The sequence below is a fragment of the Phocoena phocoena genome, chromosome 3 (genome assembly GCF_963924675.1).
Source record: "Phocoena phocoena chromosome 3, mPhoPho1.1, whole genome shotgun sequence".
Classification (NCBI taxonomy): Eukaryota; Metazoa; Chordata; class Mammalia; order Artiodactyla; family Phocoenidae; genus Phocoena; species Phocoena phocoena.
In genome coordinates, this window is record NC_089221.1 from 124,401,423 (window position 1) to 124,420,428 (window position 19,006).

The window sequence follows — 19,006 nt, forward strand, 5'->3', positions numbered from 1 at the left end:
ATTTTTTAAAAAGTTATTAATAGACAAATGGTGGTATTAAAGAAAACAGAGAGGGATAGGAGATTTTTTCTCAAGATACCTTGTTTTGCCGATTTGGCTTTGATTTTATAAAATACAGAAATACTTTATATAACTCTAAAACAAAATGAAAATTTAAAAACCATCCTCCCAAATGGAATGTATAATAAAACAAATGAACCCAAGTATCTATCCAGTTTGAGGCATAACCACACAGAAATGTACTATTTCAAGTGAGTTTCAAACAATGACTTTATATCATTTGTGGAATTATACCTTAATGACAAAAAAGAATAGCTATATCTTAAAGTGTTTTCAGTAACGGTATTGTTGAAGGTAATGTTTATATTGCTATTCTGAAAGTGTTTTACATCCATTATGGATAAAGCAAACAGCATTGGAGGGTAATTTGGTAAAAACTTGAGAGATCTCAAAATCTTTGAGAACTAGGATTTTCAGTAAGGAAGAAAGGAGTTACTGATATAATAGTGATGAGATTGGGCTTCCCTGATGGCGCAGTGGTTAAGAGTCCGCCTGCTGATGCAGGGGACACGGGTTCGTGCCCCAGTCCGGGAAGATCCCACACGCCGCGGAGCGGCTGGGCCCACGAGCCATGGCCGCTGAGCCTGTGCGTCTGGAGCCTGTGCTCTGCAACGGGAGAGGCCGGCGTACCGCAAAAAAAAAAAAATAGTGATGAGATTAAGAGTCACTGCAGTCTTGAATATAAATTGAAACTATCATTATGAATTTATAGTGTATTTATCTTTAATTACATTTGTGTATGCATATATATATATATATATATATTATACCTATACTTATATCAAATATCTGTATCTAATCCTAGCTCTAGCCATTGAAAAGACCTAGTAACAATGACAATCCAATTGCAGCAGACACTTCTATCGCTCAGTCTGGAGGAGGAAATATCTTTTCATATCAGAAAGTCATAAAGCTATCAAAACCTACTAGGGTCATGTCAAAAAAACACATGATCCAACTTGACTATGTTCCTACTGGCCAAAGAATGGACATCAATAAGGGTGATAACCCATCAAACCCATGATTTCATTATGATTTAAAAAAAAAAACTTACTGATTGCTTTGGGAGGATTCTAGGAAACCAACAAATCATTTTGAAAAGTGATAAATAAAAGACTTCAGCATTTGTTTTACGTTTTCTGTATGAACTGTACCTCAGAGTAACTAAATAATTGCTGAAAGCCAATTTCTCTTTATAAAAGTACTCCAGCTAAAATACAAAGGAAAAATGATAGAATTCAAATATTACAACCCATAAGAACTTTTTGGATCTAGGCATTCAGATGCCTTTTTAGATCGAGGCATTCACCATGAAAAGAAAGACCTACTGATTATCTACCTCCTGCTCAAAGTACACCCCACCACCTGTGAAGTAGTCCTGCCTGTCCCCCCTGCATCGAACCTGAATCTGAGCAAACCTTAAGATCTAACCAGCAATTTTCACAAAATACAGAGAGTTGTGAAACATGTAGAAAGACGAGCCAGAAATGCAAACAGCAAAATTCAGGCTGTGGAACGGCTACAGCAAAAATGATTTGGTTTCTTCAACAAAAAATTACTAGGAATAAAAGAAGAGTTGGTCAGGGAAGCTATAGAATAAAAAATATCTTAAAGTCACATAAACCAAGGACAAAGTATGGACCTTGTTTGAATCCATTTAGAGGACCCAAATATTCTATAAAAGTTCCTTTTTAAAAGAAGACATTTAATCATATATTAACGCATATATGTGGAATCTAGGAAAATGGTACAGATGAACCGGTTTGCAAGGCAGAAATAGAGACACAGATGTAGAGAACAAACGTATGGACACCAAGGGAGGAAAGCGGGGGTTTGGGGGGTGGGATGAACTGGGATATTGGGATTGACATATATACACTAATATGTATAAAATAGACAACTAATAAGAACCTGCTGTATTAAAAATAAAATTTTAAAAAATAACTAAAAAATAAAAGCAGACATTTATAGAACAATCAGGGAATTGTGAACATTGAATATTTGGTGAAAACCTCGAGTCTAGGTAATTTATAGAGATTAGAAGCTGATTCATCTGTGTTAGTTCCTTTCCTGATGAGACAACATAGATCATTTTTTCTTTTTCTAATGGAAATATATTTGACATCTAACATCGTGCAGATTTAAAGTGTACAACATGTTAATCTGACACATTTATATATTGTAATATGGTTGCCATCGCGATAATTAGCACCTTTGTTGAGTTATATAATGATCCTTTTTTTTAGTGGTTGGAATCACTAAATTCTAATCTCTTAGCAAGTTTATTGATTATAATACAGTATTGTTGTCTATATTCACTATACCGTGTACTAGATCACTGGGATCTAGTACAAGGAGACAAAATATATTAGTTATATCAAAGTAGAAATATTTTTGTTGTATTTATTAGGCCTTTTAAATATAAAAATAAAATGATGCAATCTTACTGTTTAGATAACTGGTTATCTTATTTTCAAAACAAATTTTATGCATATACCAGCATACTTGTGTAATATGTTTCCTTTTGTGGTTGTGTTTATATATCCTTTTTTTACTGTATAGTTTTTATGTACACTAAGCGTTCAGTACTGTAATGCATATTTTAGTCTAAACATTTTCTTTCCCTCACTTTATCTCATAATATCTTGAAAATCTTTTCATATGAGAATATAGATTTGCCTTATTTTTTTTAAATTGCTGTATAATCAGAACATGAATTTACCATAATTTATTCACATGTTCTCCTATTAATGGGCATACAAATTGTTTTCGATTTTTTATGATGTACTGTGTATCCTTACAAGTACATCTTGGTGTGATTTTTCAAGTGCATCTATAGTAAAAGTTTCTAGCAGTGAAATTACAGGGTCAAACACCATGTGTTTTTTCAAGAAGTATTTCCAAATTGTCCTCAGAGGCACTTTTACCAAACTACCTTCCATCCAGAGCACGAGAGTGCCCAGTTCTCCAAGTTGTCACCGACTGTGCCTCACCTCAAGCCCTGATGGAAGTGTTCTCACTCTGACACACTGAGTAGGAGTCAAACACGCTTGTTTAGGTTGTAAATTCCCTCCTTCTAAATTTATAGCAGAGAGAATTTAGATTCTTGTCTCAACTTGGTTCCCATGTTATCCTAGCCATGTACCTTTCTTTTACTTCAGTTTGTCATGCATACTTTGGAAATTCAGTTCAAACACACACACACACACACACACACACAGAGCAACAACTGGGCATAGTTATTTATAAACTGTTGAAATCTGACTTTTGCAAACCTTAGGTTTTCTGTATTGTCATGGCAAATTCGTTAGATGAAATGATACTAGTTTGGTTTTATTTTTTGTGAGTTTCACACTAGACACACTTTGGAAAATTACTACAGAGCCACAAGAAGAGAAATATGATAGAGCAGTGCTCCAAAGAAAGACAATGGGACAGTGCACCCTAACCTCCTCTTTGCCCATTCCTCAAGGATCTCTTCTCACAAGGGCTAATGATTTTCCTAAGCTGTGAAAAGCTTGCTGTGGGCACTCCCTGGTCAGAGTCTGAAAAACACAGATTAATTTTTCTCCCATTTTAGTGCATAGGACAGCAATGGTTCTTAAAAACACTTCTGTGGAGATCCCTGGCTGAAGATCAGAAATGTCCCACCATTGGAATGAGACTACCCAAGAGGCATACAAATTGAATTTTGAGAGCTGAATTGAAGGGGACATAAATAAGTAACCTACTCCCTGACACGATTTTATTATAAGCTTTAGATGCTTTTTTGTCACATGAACTTTATTGGCCGCTGTGCACTCATGTATATTAACTGCGTGGGTTTAGGTGCAATCCCGCCTCCACAATTTCCTAACATGTGGTTCTTGAGCAAATATTTAATCTCTCTACACCATAATCTTTTCTTTTCCTCCTAACCACTGCCCTCTTTTTTGCAACAATTTTATTGAGGTATATTTTACACATCATAAAATTCACCCATTTCAAGTGTTCAATTCAGTGATCCTAAGTAATTTTACTGAGTGGTGCAAGTCACTATAAATCAATTTTAGAAACTTTTATCCTGCTAGTAAGATCCTTTGTGCCCATTTAGTTAATTCCCATTCCAAGCCTGAGCCCCAGGCAACTAATAATCTACTTTCTGTATCTATAAATTTGCCTTTTCTGACAATTTCATATAAATGGAATTATAAATATGTAATCTCTTGTGTCTCGCTCCTTTCGTGTAGCATAATGTTTATGGGGTTCATCCATTATGTAGTCTGTGCTATTAATTTGTTCCTTTTTAGAGCTGAATAGTATGTCACTATATGGATGTACCACATTTTGTCTGTTCCTTCACCAGTTGATGGACATGTAGCTTGTCTCCAGTTTGGGGCAATAATGAATAATGTTGCAATGAACACTTGCATAGAAGTCTTTGCATAGAAATGTGATTTTATTTCTCTTGGATAGATATCTAACAGTGGAATTGCTGGGTGATATGGTAATTTAATGTTTAACTTTTTGAGAGACTCACAAACTGTCTTCCAAAGTGACTGTACCATTTACATTTCCACCAGCAATGTATAAGGGTTCTCTTTTCTCTACATCCTAGAGCTGACATTTGTTATTGTCTATTTTATTTATTACAGCCATTCAGATGAGCATGGCATTTGTGGTTTTAGTTTCCGTTTCTCTAATGCCTAGTAATGTTAGGCATCTTTTCATGTGTATCTTCTTTAGTGAAACATCTGTTCATATCTTTGCCCACTTTTTCTTCGGTTGTATTTTTTTTTTTTTTTTTTTTTTTTTGCAGTACGTGGGCCTCTCACTGCTGTGGTCTCTCCCGTGGCGGAGCACAGGCTCTGGACGTGCAGACCCAGTGGCCATGGCTCACGGGCCCAGCCGCTCCGCGGCATGTGAGATCCTCCCGGACCAGGGCACGAAACCGCGTTCCCTGCATCGGCAGGCGGGCTCTCAACCACTGCGCCACCAGGGGAGCCCCTGGTTGTATTATTATTGAATTGTAGTAGTCCTTTGTAAATTCTGGGTATAATCCTTTTATCTGTTACATATTCGGCAAATATTCTCTCCTAGTCTGTTGCTTGCCTTGTCATTTTCTTAATGGCATCTTTTGAAGTGCAACAATTTTGAATTTAGATAAACTCTAATTTATCAAGTTTTTAATAGACCTTGCTTTTAGTATTGTATCTAGGAAAGTTTTGCCTAATCCAAGGTCTCAAAGATTTTATCCTGTGTTTTACTGTAAAAGTTTTGTTGTTTTTGCACTTACATCTATGATCCATTTGAGTTATTTTTATGTATGGTGTGGAGGTCTAAGTTCATCATTTTTGGATGTGAATATCTAACTGACCCATCACCATTTGTTAAACCGATTATCTTTTCCTGGCATCTTAGTCAAAAATCAATTGACTATAAATATAAAGATATATTTCTGAACTCTTAGTTCTGTTCCATTGACCTATACCTCTACATTATGCCAGTACCACACTGTGTTGATAACTACAGCTTTATAATACATTTAGAAATTGGGAAGTGAAAGTCCTCTGATTTTTTTCTTCAACATCATTTTGGCTATTCTAGGTGTTTTGCATTTCCTTATAAATTTAAGAGATGCATGTCAGTTCATACAAAAACAAAAAGCCTGCTGGGAATTCGATAGGAATTGCACTGACCCTATAGATATTTTGGGGCATAATCGACATCTTGACAATATTTGAGTCTTTCAATTTATGAATATGAAATGTTTCTCCAGTTATTTAGATCTTTAATTTCCCTGAACAGAGTTTTGTGATTTTTTTGTGTATGTCTTGCTCCTCTTTGCTAAATTTTAATTTAATATTCTTAAGCATTTTATTATCTTTGAGCTTTTCTGAACACAATTGTATTCTTAATTTTATTTCCATTTTGTTCATTGCTTATATAGAAAAATACAATTGGTTTTTGTATATTGATCTTGTATCCTGAAACCTTGCTACCTTGATTATTAGTTCTAATAGTATTTTGTAGCTCCCTTATGATTTTCTATATGCAGAATCGTGTTGTCTGTAATTAAAGGAAGTTTCATTTCTTCCTTTCCAATATGCCATTCTTCCTTCCTTCCTTCCTCCCTGCCTTCCTCTCTCCCTCCCTCCCTTCCTCCTTCCCTTTCTTTCTTTCACTGGCTAGAATTGCCAGTACTGTATTGAAAAGAAGTGAGGGGAGGTATTCTTGCCTTGTTTCTGATCTTAGAGGGGGAAGTATTCAACTTTAGGGTTTTATTGCAGATACCCTTTATCAAATTGAGGAAGCTCCCTTCCATTTCAAATTTGTTAAGAGTCTTGATCACGGATGAGTGCTGTGTTTTGTCAAATGCTTTTCCAGTGTCTATTGAGATGATCATAATGTTTTGTCCATTATTCTATTAATATGATGTATTATATTCATTGATTTTCAGATATTAATCCCACTTGGTCATGGCATATAACTTTTTAAATATGTTGATGGATTTGGTTTGCTATTTTTTCTGATGACTAAACCTGAATTTCTACCATTAGTAAAAATGAGGATAAAGATATTACTTACTGAGAGAATCACCAGACATCACGCATGGCAGAGAATCTAACATGAAGAGCACCAGAATCACAACTAACTGCTGAACAATCATTGACAGGAAGACACTGGAACTCACCAAAAAAGATACCCCACGTCCAAAGACAAAGGAGAAGCTGCAGTGAGATGGTAGGAGGGGTGCAATCACAATAAAATCAAATCGCATAACTGCTGGGTGGGTGACTCACAAACTGGAGAACACTCATACCACACAAGTCCACCCACTGGAGTGAAAGTTCTGAGCCCCACATCAGGCTTCCCAACCTGGGGGTCTGGCAACAGGAAAAATTCCTAGAGAATCAGACTTTGACAGCTAGTGGGATTTGATCGTAGGACTTCGACAGGACTGGGGAAAGCAGAGACTCCACTCTTGGAGGACACATACAAAGTAGTGTGCGCATCAGGACCCAGGGGAAGGAGCAGTGACCCCAGGGGAGACTGAACCAGACCAATCTGCTAGTGTTGAAGGGTCTCCTGCAGAGGTGGGGGGCGGCTGTGGCTCACCATGGGGACAAGGACACTGGCAGCAGAAGTTCTGGGAAGTACTTCTTGGCGTGAGCCCTCCCGGAGTCCACCATTAGTGCCACCAAAGAGCCTGTAGGCCTCAGTGCTGGGTCGCCTCAGGCCAAACAACCAACAGGGAGGGAACTCCGTCCCACATATCAGCGGACAAGTAGATTAAAGTTTTACTGAGCTCTGCCCACCAGAGCAACACCGGCTCTACCCACCACCAGTCCCTCCCATCAGGAAGCTTGCACAAGCCTCTTAGGTAGCCTCATCACCAGAGGGCAGACAGCAGAAGCAAGAAGAACTACAATCCTGCAGCCTGTGGAACGAAAACCACATTCACAGAAAGATAGACAAGATGAAAAGGCAGAGGACTATGTACCAGATGAAGGAACAAGATAAAACCCCAGAAAAACAACTAAATGAAGTGGAGATGGGCAACCTTCCAGAAAAAGAATTCAGAATAATGATAGTGAAGATGATCCAGGACCTCGGAAAAAGAATGGAGGCAAAGATCGAGAAGATGCAAGAAATGTTTAACAAAGACCTAGAAGAATTAAAGAACAAACAAGCACATGAACAATACAATAACTGAAATGAAAACTACACTAGAAGGAATTAATAGCAGAATAACTGAGGCAGAAGAATGGATAAGTGGCGTGGAAGTCAGAATGGTGGAATTCACTGCCACAGAACAGAATAAAGAAAAAAGAATGAAAAGAAATGAAGACAGCCTAAGAGACCTCTGGGACAAAATTAAATGCACAAACATTCGCATTATAGGGGTCTCAGAAGGAGAAGAGAGAGAGAGAAAGGACCTGAGAAAATATTTGAAGAGATTATAGTCGAAAACTTCCCTAACATGGGAAAGGAAATAGCCACCCAAGTCCAGGAAGCGCAGCGAGTACAAGACAGGATAAACCTGAAGAGAAACATGCCACACGACATAGTAGTCAAATTGACAAAAATTAAAGACAAAGAAAAATTATTAAAAGCAACAAGGTAAAAATGACAAATGACATACAAGGGAACTCCCATATGGTTAACAGCTGATTTCTCAGAAGAAACACTACAAGCCAGAAGGGAGTGGCATGATATACTTAAAGTGATGAAAGGGAAGAACTTACAACCAAGATTACTCTACCCGGCAAGGATCTCATTCAGATTCGATGGAGAAATCAAAAGCTTTACAGACATGCAAAAGCTAAGAGAATTCAGCACCACCAAACCAGCTGTACAACAAATGCTAAAGGAACTTCTTCTCTAAGTGGGAAACACAAGAGAAGAAAAGGAACTATGAAAACAAACCCAAAACAATTAAGAAAATGATAATAGGAACATACATATAAATAATTACCTTAAATGTGAATGGATTAAAAGCTCCAACCAAAGGACACAGGCTTGCTGCATGGATACAAAATGGAGACCCATACAAATGCTGTCTACAAGCGACCTACTTCAGACCTAGGGACACATACGATTGAAAATGAGTGTGAAAATGACTATACTACCCAAAGCAATCTACAGATTGAATGCAATCCCTATCAAATTACTAATGGCATTTTTTACAGAACTAGAACAAAAAATCTTAAAATTTCGATGGAGACACAAAAGACCCCGAATAGCCAAAGCAGTCTTGAGGGAAAAAAACAGAGCTGGAGGAATCAGACTCCCTGACTTCAGACTATACTACAAAGCTACAGTAATCAACACAATATGGTACTGGCGCTAAAACAGAAACACAGATCAATTGAACAGGATAGAAAGCTGAAAGATAAACCCATGCACCTATGGTCAATTAATCTATGACAAAGGAGTCAAGGACATACAATGGAGAAAAGACAGTCTCTTCGATAAGTGGTGCTGGGAAAACTGGACAGCTACATGTAAAAGAATGAAATTAGAACACTCCCTAACACCACACACAAAAATATACTTAAAATGGATTAGAGACCTAAATTTAAGATCAGACACTATAAAACTCTTAGAGGAAAACATAGGCAGAACACCCTTTGACATAAATCACACCAAGATCCTTTTTGATGCACCTCCTAGAGTAATGGAAATAAAAACAAAAATAAACAAATGAGACCTAATGCAACTTAAAAAAGATTTTGCACAGCAAAGGAAACTATAAACAAGACAAAAAGACAACCCTCAGAATGTGAGAAAATATTTGCAAACGAATCAACAAGGATTAATCTCCAAAATTTACAAGCAGCTCATGCAGTTCAATATTAAAAAAACAAACAACCCAATTAAAAAATGGGCAGAAGACCTAAATAGACATTTCTCCAAAGCAGATATACAGATTGCCAACAAACACATGAAAGGATGCTCAACATCACTAATTATTAGAGAAATGCAAATCAAAACTACAATGAACTATCACATCACACCGGTCAGAATGGCCATCATCAAAAAATCTACAAACAATAAATGCTGGAGAGTGTGTGGAGAAAAGGGAACCCCCTTGCACTATTGGTGGGAATGTAAATTGATACAGCCACTATGGAAAACAGTATGGAGGTTCCTTAAAAAACTAATAATAGAACTACCATACGACCCAGCAATCCCACTACTGGGCATATACCCAGAGAGAACCATAATTCAAAAAGACACATGCACCCCAATGTTCATTGCAGCACTATGCACCCCAATGTTCATTGCAGCACTATTTATAATAGCCAAGACACGGAAACAACCTAAATGTCCATGGACAGACGAATGGATAAAGAAGATGTGGTGTATATACACGGTGGAATACTACTCAGCCATAAAAAGGAAAGAAATTGGGTCATTTGTAGAGATGTGGATGGACCTAGAGATTGTCATACAGAGTGAAGTAAGTCAGAAAGAGAAAAACAAATATCATATATTAACGCATATATGTGGAACCTAGAAAAATGGTACAGATGAACTGGTTTGCAGGGAAGAAATAGAGACAGAGATGTAGAGAACAAACGCATGGATACCAAGGGGGAAAGTGGGGGTAGGGTTGGTGGTTGTGTGATGAATTGGGAGATTGGGATTGACATGTATACACTGATATGTGTAAAATAGATAACTAATAAGAACCTGCTGTATAAAAAAATAAATGAAATTTTAAAAAAAAGATATTACTTACCTCACAGGTTTATAGTAACAATCAAATGCAATAATATACATAAAGTACCTAGCATGGTATCTGACACATAGTAAGAGCTCAGTTAATGGTAATCATGTTGATTATACCACTGACAATAAATATATTCATAAAAGGGAACCCTCCCATACTGTTGGTAGGAATGTAAATTGGTGCAACCACCATGGGAAACAGTATGGAGGTTCTTTTAAAAACTAAAAATAGAGTTACCATATGATGCAGCAATCCCACTTCTGGGCATCTATCCAGAAAAGACAAAAGCTCTAATTTGAAAAGATACATACACCCCAATGTTCATAGTGGCACTATTTACAATAGCCAAGACATGAAAGCAACCTAAGTGTCCATCAACAGATGAATGGATAAAGAAGTTGTGGTATATATATACATATACAATGAAATATTGCTCAGCCATAAAAACAAATGAAATAATGCCATTTGCAGCAACATGGATGGACCTAGAGATTATCATACTAAATGAAGTAAGTCAGAGAAAGACAAATATAATATCACTTATATGTGGAATCTAAAAAAATAGCACAAATGAACTTATTTACAAAACAGAAACAGACTCACAGACATAGAAGTCACACTTATGGTCACCAAAGTGGAAGGGGTGAGGGGATAAATTGTGAGTACAGAATTAACAGATGTACAACTACCATATATAAAATAGATAAGCAACAAGGATTTACTATACAGCACAGGGATCTATATTCGATATCTTATAATAAACTATAATGGAAAAGAATTTAAAAAATAGATATACATATGTATGTATAAGTGAATCACTTTGCTGTACACCTGAAACTAACACAATATTGTAAATCAACTATAAATCAATCAGTATCTTCATATAATTACCTCATATAAAATAATAGGAAACAATTGCATAAAACAAGTTAATCTGCTTAATACCAGAGTTATATTACATTCATGGGTGGAAGAAGAAAGGTAATTATACTAGCTATCTTCCAAGTACTTCCATGTACTCTTTTAAGCACTTTATGTGTATTAACTACACTTGATCTTCCCAACAGCCCTATGAGGTATATACTACTATAGATGGGCAAGCTGAGGGCTTATATAACTTGCTCCATCCAGTTTTAAAGATGTTAAAGGGCAGAGCTGGGATTTAAACACAAGCAGTCTGTCCCCAGGGCCAAGTTCCTTACCACCGTGCTCTGAGCCATGCTTTGCGCTAATTACTTTACAAACATTATATCTAATTTGCTCTTTGCCACATGGTACATAAAATCATTTCCAATGTACAAATATCCTCTCAGAGTTTCAGTTTCCTTTAAGGGACTTGCTCCAGATTCACATGTGATATTTAAACCCAGGCCTGCCTAAAGCCTATGCATTTTCCATTTGTATTTTCCTTAAATATGTTTTTAAGTGGATTCCATCTTTGATGAATCAATATCTTTTTCTACAAAAGCTGAGAGCTTAAAAAAGCAATATCTGATAATATTTGTCCTGCATTTCCCATGCTTTGCTAGATGGAGACATCAGAACTGACAGACATCAGAAATGGTAAAGTCTGAATGGGATTTGATACAATAGTTCTGGAATGAGCAGCAGGTTGCCCTAGTGTCACAGTTTTCAAGCTTTTTTTATCTTCAACCCACGGGAAGAAATCTATTTTTCATCACAACCCAGTAGATATACTCACAGAGACACACGTTATATTCACAAAAACAATGTTTGGCCTTATATGTTAATACCATTTATTTTATTTTATTCAGTCTATTTTATTTCTTCCAAAAAAGTGCTTGTTAGGACCAACCAAACTGATTTCACAACCATTAGTGCGTTATGAGCCACAATTTGAAAAACCCTCCATTGGAAAATACTTTAGATCTCTTCCAGTGCTCCAATTCAGATTTATTTCAAAGTGGCCTGCATCAGACAGCTTCAAGAAGGTGAGTGACTGATTTGGTAGCCATGCTAATTTCTAAAAATAGAACCTAACAAATGTTTATCAGACCCACCCAAACTGAGTTTTGTTTTGTTTTTTTGCGGTACGCGGGCCTCTCACTGCTGTGGCCTCTCCCGTTGCGGAGCACAGGCTCCAGACGCGCAGGCTCAGTGGCCATGGCTCACAGGCCCAGCCGCTCTGCAGCATGTGAGATCTTCCCGGACCGGGGCACGAACCCGTGTCCCCTGCATCGGCAGGCAGACTCTCAACCACTGCGGCACCAGGGAAGCCCCAAACCTGAGTTGTTTTTTTTTTTTTCAAACCTGAGTTTTAATCTTGCTTTTCTCTTTCCTTTTTTTTAGTTCATTCATGAATTTGTTACTTTTTCTACAACTGTTTGTAGAGTCTACATTTCAGGAAGCATACAGGGACCGAGGAATGAAGGATGAGTAAAAACAGGCATGCTTCCTGATGGCAGAGTGGGAATGAAAGCTGTTAATCCAAAAGCATGCAGGAAAATATTTTCAAATTATGATAAGTTGAGGGAACAAGAATACTGCACTGTGTATAACAGGGAGACAAGGTTTGATATGGAGTGTTAGAAATGTCTCTGTGAGGTGTCCTTTGGGCTGAGACTGAAAGAGGAAGAGACAATAACCAGGTAGTGGACAGCATTGTGCGTGCAGGCAAGGTCATACCATATCGCAGTCTTCTAAAGCTGGAGGGGGCATGAACTGCTAGTTGAGTAATGGAAGGAAAAGATCTTCAAAATAAGTCTGGAAAAGTAAACAGGGCCAGACCACACAGGGTCCTACGGACCATGGAAAGAGGTGAAGGGGTTTTATGGGTCTGCATAACATAAAACTCACATTGTAAAAACATAACCATGGTGTGTAGAATGAATTGGAGAGGTTCAACATTACAGAGAGAGAGCTGTGTATAGTCTATGGCAATATGATGGAGTAGGGTGGAGCAGGGTGGTGGTCCTTTGTTACTTATCTCCGCTCTTACTGAGCAGACTTTACAATGCATTTCACATGCAGTGGGACCAGATTTACTAATTTTGGAGCTGTCAACTAACAAATAAGCCATGATATAGCATTTTTAAAAAGTAATGGAAATGCATCCTTGAGTCTATGGGATAAATGGCCAAGGTATAGGGAAGCTCTTTCACTTTTAGGTTTAAAAAATCAGGTTATGATATGAACCTTCATATCCTAGTTATTACCAAACTGTGTTGTGCCCACATATTTTACTGGATATAGTCCTGGAAATTAAAATCTTATCTTCTCTCCCTCTGAGAGTCTGGGATCTGTGATAGAGGGCTTCAGGTCTGATGTGCCGAAGGGGAAAAAGGGTTTTTAACAGCCAACTGGCTCCATGATTAAATAAATTTAAAATCATACTGGCCAAGGGAAGCATGTTGCCTCTTGCCTGGGCTGCTTCTTCTCTGACTAATAATCCCCCGCGTGGCCGGACACTGTCGTTAACTTGACACAACTGGCACCTTTATCACTTTGTTCTTTGAATAAAAATCGCTGAGCCCAAGTCGCAATAAAAATGTTCGTTCACTTAGGGTGAATTTAATAATACCTTTGTCCCCCACTTCGAGTTAAATAGAGTAATGGGAGAGGAGTCCTCTTCTCTGTCACCGGGTTTGGGACCTCCGCCTGCCCCCAGTGGGGAGCTGAATGCAGCCAATCCCTGCTCTCTATGCGAACCCAGTCTGCCTGGGTTGTATCCATTGGCAGTGAGTTACGTTCATGGTTAGCATTCTCTTCTCCCTTCTTTTGGTACCCAGTTCTCAGCCACCTCATTTGCCAGCTATCCCAAGAAGACACTGCTCACATCCCATGAGCCATCATCGTTTGTTATATCAGCTAAGGGCAGCCTGAGTGCAATAGATCCCGGGCAGGGTTACGTATAACTAGCACATTATTACTTCCTGAAAGACCTGTAAAACACAATGGATATAACGTGTAGTGGTGCAGCTGGGAGGATCCTGAACCAAATAGCCCAGGTTCGGGAACCTATCCTGGTGCCCATTAAACCTATGGCAGAGATGCCCAGCCAGTCCTTGCAAGGAGGTGAGCAATAACACTTCCTAAAAGACAATACCAAGGATGCGCTGCCCACACTTTTACAAGCCCTTCCCGTGTTTCTGTCTAAATTCCCCCTAAGGGCTTAATTTCTGACATCTTCTGTGTGAATCAGTCCCCAGTGGTAAACAGAATTTTATTTACTGAACAAGTAAACACCGAGGACCTAGTCTTCATTAGAATGTTACTGCCTCAGATTAATGCTTCATTGAATTTCTCTTTTTTCTTTTGTTTGCAAGTCCTCTCCTCCTCTAGCACAACGATCACTCTAAAGAAGAAAATGTACTCAGTACAGTTCTCCCATCATTGATATTCTATGTTTGTTTCCTAAGCAAAGAACTTGTCACTAGGAATTCGTTTGCATCCTGGGCACTGCTTTGCAGACTCTTAATTCTGTGATTCAAATAAAACTTGAAAATACGATCTCAGTGACATGATGTCAAAAGAAACATGTTGACATAGTGCTGATACAGAGAGCTTTTTGTGACTAGAAATCATATCTGTGCTTTGAGGAAAACAAAACGAGTCATAGCAGCAGTTGGAATGCATTTTTACAGAAGACTGCAGACAGCAGAGGCCAATTCTGCTGGCCTGTGTCTCCTTCCCTCTTCCCGTCCGTCCAGCCCATGCTCCTTCAAGTGTGAAGTCCCCGTCTGATCATACGTCCTGCTTAAACCTCTTCACCATCTTTCCAACGTGTACAGACTCGTGTCATGGGATCTGCCCTCTATCTTTCTCTCCAGGCTCAAGCTTCCCCGTAACACCTGTCGTTCCAACAAACCCAAACTATTTTCCTTTCCCCCCTCACACTGTGTTCTTTCCCATGTCTGTGCTTAATTCCTGCTGGTTTCCTCTCTCAGATCTTCCTTTTGGACATGGAGACCCCTTCACCTCTACCATTTATTGGGTGTTTTACCTTGTGCAAATTACTTAAGCTTCACCGGGCCTTGATTTCCTCATTTGTAAAATGGGAGCATAAGAGCAGCATTGTGGGGTTAATGACACCACATTTGTGGAGTCCTTTAGAGTCTGCCCCAGAGATGTTGGCTTTATTTTGTAGTTATTATTATTGTCACCATCCTTCAAAATTTAACTCAGTTTTCTCCTCTGCTGAGAAGATTTCCCTTCCCTCCTGATCCCAGAGACTGAGCGAATTACTGCCCTGTACTGTGCACTTACTTCTTTATTGCCCTTTTTATATCTTTTTCTTATCATTTATGTGGTTCACGATTTGTTATAATGTTGCTGGGCAATGAAGTTGTTAGTGTGGAAAAATAAGCACGAGGTGCTTCAAGGAGGGCTTGTAACTCATATTTTATGGACCTCCTGCAACAGTGTGTTCAGGATATGATCGTTAATAATAGGTGAATAAATGGGGTGTTCTTTATTTCCTGGGCTTTATAGCTTTGTAGACCTCCAGTTAATGGGTTCTTACTATATGCCAGGAATGACATTAAATATTATACTTATCATATTTAGTCTTCACTATGATCAAATGTGGAAGATCTTCTTATCATTCCCATTTTACACATGTGGAAACTGAGGGCCTGGAGTGAGTAATAGACCAGTACTCCCAAAGCCTGAACCCTTAGCTTAGGAAAGTTCTGCTCTGATCTTTAAGGTGTCCTTTGCCTCTGGGCCTCTTTAGTGTGTAAATGTATTTAACCCACTTGCATTTCTAATTCCCCTCCAGGTACTCCTTCCAAGATGAGGAAGACATGTTCATGGTGGTGGACCTCCTGCTGGGCGGGGACCTGCGTTACCACCTGCAGCAGAATGTCCGCTTCCAGGAAGACACTGTGAAGCTCTTCATCTGTGAGCTGGCCATGGCCCTGGACTACCTGCAGAGCCAGCGCATCATTCACAGGTGAGTCAAGTCCAAGGGCACAGCCTTGGTCTGAATGCACAGGAGGGAATGCACAACCTGAAGCATTCAACAGGTCCTTGTTGAACGTGACATCTAATTCTTACTTAATTCTTACGACATCCCTGGAGGTAGGTGTATTGTCCCCATTTTTCAGATTAAAAAAAAACAAAAACTGAGCACATTGAGCTTAGTCTGCCCAAGGTCACAGTTTGTAAACAACAAGACCAGAATGAGTGAGTGTTGGTGCTGCTTATAACTAAGCCTAGACAAAGAGAAGAAAAGGTGACATATAGGAACTTAAGAAATATAAATGAATTAATCGAAAGAGAAATGGAGGAAGTGCATGAAAGGAAAGAAATAGAATGGGTAGGAAGAAAATACTTTGGGGAGAAAATTTGAGTCCTAACATCTGCCTGTCATCTACCCTATTGTGAGGGCATGCTGCAGACAGAAGTCAGCAAAAGCAACGTATCTCCTTCACTTGGGGCATTTGTGCTAAAGACAAACAAATAACACAAGTAGCTATAAACCCAAACAGACAACAGAGAGAAAAGGATAATGCTTTATATTTATATAGGAGTTCGTAGTTTTTAATGGCAATTTCCTATATAATATCTCACTTGATCTCTGTAATAAGTGATCAGTGAGCTGAGCAGGTATAGTTAGACCAGTATTAAATATGAGATTTTGTAACTTGGAGGCATTAAAGATCATCTAGGTTACTTATAAGAAGTTTGAACCTAATCACCATCAAAGCAGCTACTATTTACCTGGCTTTCTATATGCCAGGTACTGCTAGGTACTTTCATATATTATCCTGTTAAATTCTCAAAACTCAAAGAGGACTCCACATTTCATTACAGTATTCCCATTATACAGATGAGAAAAGTGTGGCTCAAAGATTTGCCAAGGAGAGACCCTGACAATTGGCATTGCCGGGATTCGAACCTATATCTCTCCCATCCTAAAGTCAGAGCTCTGTCTACTATACCACCTTGCATTAATAACACATATGAAATATATACATTAATTAATTATACATTGTTAAATGAACCAACATGTGACTCTGCCACTGTCATCTCTAATCCTTGAAGAATCTGCTGAGTTTTTAAGTTTAATTATGTCTCATTTACTGAAAATTTGTCTAGATAAAATTTTTGCCCACCACTAGTTGACATTTATCTAGAACTTATCAGGACTAGTACAGGGCCTGTGGTTGAAGAAGTAACATCATAATTTATAGATTCTCCATGCAAGCACTGTGGACCAATCCTTTTTTTTTTTTTTTTTCTTTTTGGCCTTGGCGCTTACATAATTATTATTTAATTTTCTATCTTTGGAAGGGCCCATTTGTATTGGAAACGTGCTCTTCAGGCAATGGATAAATAGAAAGCAGACCAGTTAATCATGTATGATCTCGGAAGTAAATTCACACACCCGGTGTTTTTGTCAATAACTGGGAATCCTGTTGACAAGCGATCTTTCTCCCCTACTGCCTTGCTGCTACCTCCCGCCTAGCTCTTTCCGAGGAGAAACTTTTCATATTTGTAGGCTGTAGAGTCCCTGTCAGGGTCTTCATGCTCACTCATCCTCCCCCAAATTGCCAACTCACAGTCTGTTTGGGGTGCTGACATTGCAGATCTCAGGCAGAAGCCAGGGACTATGAAAAGCCAACATCACCAGAGGCCACCTTGTAACTTTCTCCCTTCTCTGTTTGAATCTGAGTTCTGTGGCTTCTTTCTCTGAGCTTCATTTTCTCAGTTATCACAAGTCAAGATGCTCTGAGCATTTTTGCCATGTGCTTAGAACCATGTTCCAAGAAGAATACAGGAGAAAAACGAAACAGAAAACTGGATACAATTTTCACCCCCAAGGAACATAACCATACCAAATAGCATTGTTTTCTGTCCTTGTCTCCCTCACTCTCTTTTGCTCCTATCACGGTTTTGCCACTTGAATAAGAAACCAAGGACTAAGTTTCTGCTCCTTGCCCTTTACACACTCACAATTACTACTTAGTGCCCACCTTCAGAGGGCCTCTTTGTACTGAAATGTCTCCTCCTCATGGCAGGTGAATGGAAGGCAAACACCATGACATTATGAATGCTGGGTTAAAATGAGATAGCATCCTAGGACAGGAATAAAGATGCAGATGTAGAGAATGGACTTGAGGACACGGGGAGGGGGAAGGGTAAGCTGGGACGAAATGAGAGAGTGGCATGGACATATATACACTACCAAATGTAAAACAGTTAGCTAGTGGGAAGCAGCCGCATAGCACAAGGAGATCAGCTCAGTGCTTTGTGACCACCTAGAGGGATGGGATAGGGAGGGTGGGAGGGAGACGCGCAAGAGGGAGGGGATATGGGGATATATGTATACGTATAGCTGGTTCACTTTGTTATACAGCAGAAACTGACACAACATTGTAAAGCAATTATACTCCGATAAAGATGTTAAAAAAAAAATCCAGATGTATTTCTACTGCCCCTATGTCCTACCTTGCCTCCCCATGCGTTATGTTTTATAGTCAATCGTAACATTTTGTACCTCTCCTGAGGAGTTGTGATGTTTTGGGTATATAATTACCTAATGTCTGTGTGCTGTGCTAAATTGTAAACTCCATGAGTTGGGGCCATGCGTGTTGTGCTTCTCACTGTGTAACCAGTGTGTGACAAAAATCTGAAGGAATGAACACTGCCCGAACCACACGGATGACAGATTGATTAAAAGCCCAGCTTTACAGATAACAAAGACGAAATTAAGCTAGAAGGCATTAAAGCCATAAATTTCAGTTACCTTGGTCTTCACAT

The 19,006-nt window shown here is 38.7% G+C and overlaps 1 protein-coding gene across 1 annotated transcript in view; it reads left to right on the forward strand.

The window, feature by feature from the left end:
• STK32A (serine/threonine kinase 32A) overlaps window positions 1–19,006 on the forward strand; it is an 83,703-nt gene that overhangs the window by 16,223 nt on the left and 48,474 nt on the right. Inside the window, exon 3 of the mRNA XM_065874062.1 lies at window positions 16,020–16,193. Coding sequence (XP_065730134.1) covers window positions 16,020–16,193 — 174 coding nt within the window. The remainder of the gene's footprint in view (window positions 1–16,019; window positions 16,194–19,006) is intronic.